At 33.2% G+C, this 4511-nt stretch overlaps 1 protein-coding gene across 2 annotated transcripts; it reads left to right on the top strand.

The window, feature by feature from the left end:
* The first annotated feature begins 214 nt into the window (after positions 1 to 214).
* On the top strand, positions 215 to 4270 carry LOC148204220 (uncharacterized). Of its 2 annotated transcripts, none has more exons than XM_088107326.1 (4): positions 215 to 955; positions 3183 to 3328; positions 3418 to 3555; positions 3689 to 4270. In XM_088107326.1, exons 1-4 carry the CDS (start codon positions 331 to 333, stop codon positions 4007 to 4009), a joined length of 1230 nt encoding a protein of 409 aa, XP_087963452.1. In that variant the 5' UTR covers positions 215 to 330; the 3' UTR covers positions 4010 to 4270. The 2 variants fall into 2 exon arrangements, with proteins under 2 accessions (XP_087963452.1, XP_087963451.1); XM_088107325.1 differs by having other exon boundaries at positions 225 to 955; positions 3183 to 3324; positions 3414 to 3555.
* Positions 4271 to 4511: the final 241 nt, after the last annotated feature.

The following is a 4511-nucleotide window of genomic DNA, read 5'->3' as shown; positions in this document are numbered from 1 at the left end:
CCGCCTCAATATAAGTTAGGAGATTTGATTTTGCACACGGTGTGACATCTACGAAGTTTCGATAAAAGAAAATTAAATTAGCTAGAATAAACTAATAGTAATTTATCATAAAATATAATAATTTTGTTAATATTATTTTGCTCCCAAATCAAATCAAACTCGAACAACCAACCAGATTTTGTGCAAAAGGGAAGGGAGAAGAAGAAAAAGGAAAGTGAAATCATAACGGGCCGTTTTTTGAGCCCATGAAATGAATGGGCAGGGCTTGTATAGAAGATAAGTGAGGGCCCGGCCCATGTTGGGAGAAGTTACAGATAGAGAGTGAAGTGAATGGTGGCATTAGGTGGCCTTTTGGTGAGTGTGAGAGTCATTGGATTCTTTTTCTTAACGGTAAACAAAGCAACCCATCCTCCATACAATACAACAAACAAAAGCAAGGCCAATTCTCACAACAAACCCACACATCCAATTCCTTTAACGTTACTGAACAATAGTGAGTGTGACCTTTCGCCTAAGCTAAACTTCAATCTTACTCTCTTCCCCTTTTTTCAGGATTCAAATATTCATCTCATCCTCCAAATTCAAAACTCCAAATCAAATCCAACAAACAAACAAACACTTACAATGCCCGAACCGCGACTCGCTCTGAAACCCGCCGGAAACGTGCCCAAACACGAGAACCAGAACCACGTAAAGACTCCACAGCGCTTGAGAAACCTGGCACCGCAAATTCCAAATGTCGTTGCGCAAAGCACCGTGTCTTTGGACAGCACGTGTTCCTCGGATTCGTGTTCAAGCAACTCACTAACCAAAAGGGTGAATCCCGCAACTGCAAGCAGAAGAAGCGTGAACCGTAACGGGCTTAAGCCGGTTAGGGTTGTGCCCGACGCCGTGGACGTAGCCACTACTGTGTCTCCGCCTCCCAAGAGATGTGAATGGATCACTCAACATTCTGGTAAGCCTACCTCGCCCACACACATAACAGAGAAGAGAATTTTCATTTTCTTCTTCAGTGTTAAAGTCACCTTTTCTTTTTTAATGAATGGTGAGAATCTGAAACTGCATGTAACCAAATTTCAACGCTTAAAACATGTATGGATTTTGATTTATATCCTTATAATTTTTATTCAATGTATAAGTTTTAATTTTTTTTTTCTAAACTTTTTTTTATTATTTTCATCTTACCAAATTTTTAAATCGATATTTTTCTCCATTAGATTATTTTTATATGGATAGATAGTATTGATTTTAAAAAATTTAAGATTTTCATAAATGTCTTAGGCTAAACTTATGTTACAATATAATAATATTCTAATTCAACACATAAATCAATTAATCAGGATAATATAATGTTATAATTCTAGAAATAATTATTTTTATAGAGAATAAAGTAAAAAAAAAAAAAAACTCGCACATATTTAAGCCAATTTTTAATCAGATTATCGCGCTCTTCTTTGCCTGTTTTTCTAAGTATTTGGTACATATTATAGAAGTATTAGGGTCACCGATTTTTCACCATAATGTTTAAATAGTCATGGAAGTTTTCTGAAAATTTTATCCTACAACTTATATCTCGAATAGTCAACTTATTGTAAAAGTAGTCTTTGATTTAAATTTTTGACCAAAATACCCTTCCTTCAAAGAGTTAGAGCTGAAAAAAAGGAATTTTTGGAAACAATTTGGTGTAATAGCCTGAACTCTTTAGGAATTTGGTCAAGCAGGGGACGAATTCGATGATTTTCCTTACTTTACTTAATTTTTAATTAATTTACTTTTTTTTTTTAAATTGAATTTGTTCATTCAATACATAAAAATTAAAAAGTTACTTTACTACTTTTGAAAAAAATTACATAATCCCTCCCGTCAAAGATACTTTTAATATTAGAATAACAATATTTAGAAGAATTTTCGAGAAATGAATTTAGTGATACTTAGTGAAGACTAATATCATGATATAAACATAAGGCTTTTTATGATAATTAATTTATTATTACGTAATTTTAATTATGCACTATTATTAAAAAAATATAATAGTTTTTGTCAATATTGGCCCTTGAGTAACCAAAAGTTTATTGTGATTATAAAAGTCTGTCGAGTAGTGCCATAGTCATTACGCTTGAGATGGTATTTATGGTCGAAAACTGGTTTTGTTCGGTAGTAGTTATTACATGTCATTTATTTACACGAGAGTATAATAATAATTAAATAATTAAAACTATAAAAAATAATAATTAAATCTATTTTTAATATTTATTACTTCCATTTTTTCTAAATTTATTCTCAAATTGTATTCATTGAAAATTATCTTTAAACGTAAAAGACAAATAATATTTGTAAAATAGTAACACAAACACCAATTACATACTATAGGAAGAGAGATTGACATTATTTTCTAAAAAAAAACCTTAAAACAGGTTATCTTTATATAATATAATGTTCTATTTTTTTCATTTATATATAATGTGAAATTTAGCCTCGTACTTATGTTACCAACAATAACATCTTTATTTCCTCGGCAGTGATGAAATGGGTGTCTGGATTAAACTAATTTCTAAGAACTGAAGATTTTAATCTTTCTCTCCTAGCATCATCACAAATTATAGAGCATGATCTGCTGTGACAACTACTGTTTTAAATATGGACATTAAGTCACATTACGGTACTCCTTCTTAAAGTGTTTGTCTAGAGCTATATTGCTCATACCACACCTTTATGAATCTCGTTAATGAGGGCGGTGGAAATGGGCTTTTATTTTTTTGTTCAACTAACTTTCCATGCATGTGCTTCTGCATAGCTAAAAACTCAGTTAGAATTCCCCCAATGGAGTTACGTAGAAATGCATCTGAAAGTACATAATTTGATCTTGCTTTCTAGTTTCTTATTCTAGTTGCCTGTCTGTGTTTCTAAACTTTTTGTATGTGATAGTTCTAAATTTCAAATTTTTATTAGTGGGTGATTGTTGAGTGATTCTGGATTACCCACTTTAGACTACTTTTTATGAGATACAGTGTATAATTAAGTATTTTTTTTTTTAATAAATTAAAAAGCATGAATATATAAAAATTAGTGTTCGGATCAGTTATCAAATACTCCATATTGCTAAATTTAACTGGAGTATGCGAGCTATTACCTTATTCCATTGATAATTACCTTCTCAAGCAATGCTATTTCATTCCGAACAGATCCCCTTTACACTGCTTTCCATGACGAAGAATGGGGTGTTCCAGTTAACAATGATAGAAAGCTCTTTGAACTTCTGGTATTTTCACAAGCATTGGCAGAACATCGTTGGCCAATAATTCTTAACCAGAGAGACATATTCAGGCATGTCTAAATCAACCAATTTTTTAATAACCTGACACTTTATTTGAATACGTATGATCTGACTCCCAGTGTTTTAACATATGCCGCAGGAAGCTTTTTGAAAATTTTGACCCCTCATCAGTTGCACAGTTTACTGAAAAGAAATTGCTAACACTGAAAATAAACGACAGCTCATTGTTATCAGAGCCAAAGCTCCGTGCCATTGTGGAAAATGCTAAACAATTACTTAAGGTAACTTTTAATGCTGCTTTTCAAGCAAAATACATTGGAACTTTCTATATGAGTGGAGATTTGAATTGTAAAGTGAGGAAAGTCGGAACTAATGCATCTCAAAACGACATGGTTGATGATTTATTCATTATAGGTTCAGCAGGAGTTTGGCTCGTTCAGCAATTACTGCTGGAGATTTGTTAACCACAAACCGGTAAGAAATGAATTCCGATATGGACGTCAAGTACCAGTGAAGACTCCAAAAGCAGAAGTCATAAGCAAGGACATGATGCGTAGAGGTTTCCAATGTGTGGGACCGACTGTGATTTATTCGTTCATGCAAGTAGCAGGACTTGTTAATGACCACCTCTTGACATGCTTCAGGAACCAAGAATGCAATGTCACAACCAAAAAGGAATTTAAAACCGAGGTTAAGAAGAATAAGGTACAAAATGAAACTTCGGAGCTGACATAAACAAAATGACTGAAGACATGGTCCATTTTTTTCTTATAATTGTATTGTACGCTAATCTGTCTGTATCACCTAACCTAACCAGAAAATAATAGGCCCCATCTTGTTATTGGTGTTCCCATGTGAAGGTGCATGCTTCTTTGACTACACTTAGTTGATAAGTTGTTCTGTTCCGGTGTTCTGTGTAATCAATTTCCAACTTAGTATTGTCACCTTGTAGAATTCATAATGCAATGCTCCCATGTCCACTATATTTCATATTCATCGACATTTTTTTAATACTATCATCATTTATAACCTAATCGATAATAAGGGAGGACTGTTACAAACTCTCGTCTCAGGGGAGCTTTTGCATTGGTCCTTCGTCTGCGTCCTTGCCTTGCCTATCTTGGGGTTCCTCGGGCAATTTTCTGACTTATCCTCATTCACTTCACAAACCGATATTATGTTTGGAAATGAACTAGTTTGAGAAAATATATTTTTTCAAGATACTTCAATTTGATAA

The sequence above is a fragment of the Vigna umbellata genome, chromosome 2, assembly GCF_029865625.1.
Source record: "Vigna umbellata cultivar VRB3 chromosome 2, Vumbellata_1.0, whole genome shotgun sequence".
Taxonomy (NCBI): Eukaryota; Viridiplantae; Streptophyta; class Magnoliopsida; order Fabales; family Fabaceae; genus Vigna; species Vigna umbellata.
Note: the sequence above shows the minus strand (reverse complement) of the source record. Positions and strands in the feature narration are given on the sequence as shown.

What these genes read in the sequence shown, in the direction of transcription:
- LOC148204220 (XM_088107326.1), top strand. Translation starts at nt 331, where the DNA reads ATGGTGGCATTAGGTGGCCTTTTGGTGAGTGTGAGAGTCATTGGATTC. An exon ending in AGAGAGACATATTCAGGCAT is followed by an intron (nt 3,329 to 3,417) that starts GTCTAAATCAAC and finishes TGCCGCAGGAAG; the next exon opens with CTTTTTGAAAATTTTGACCC. An exon ending in ATGCTAAACAATTACTTAAG is followed by an intron (nt 3,556 to 3,688) that starts GTAACTTTTAAT and finishes TATTCATTATAG; the next exon opens with GTTCAGCAGGAGTTTGGCTC.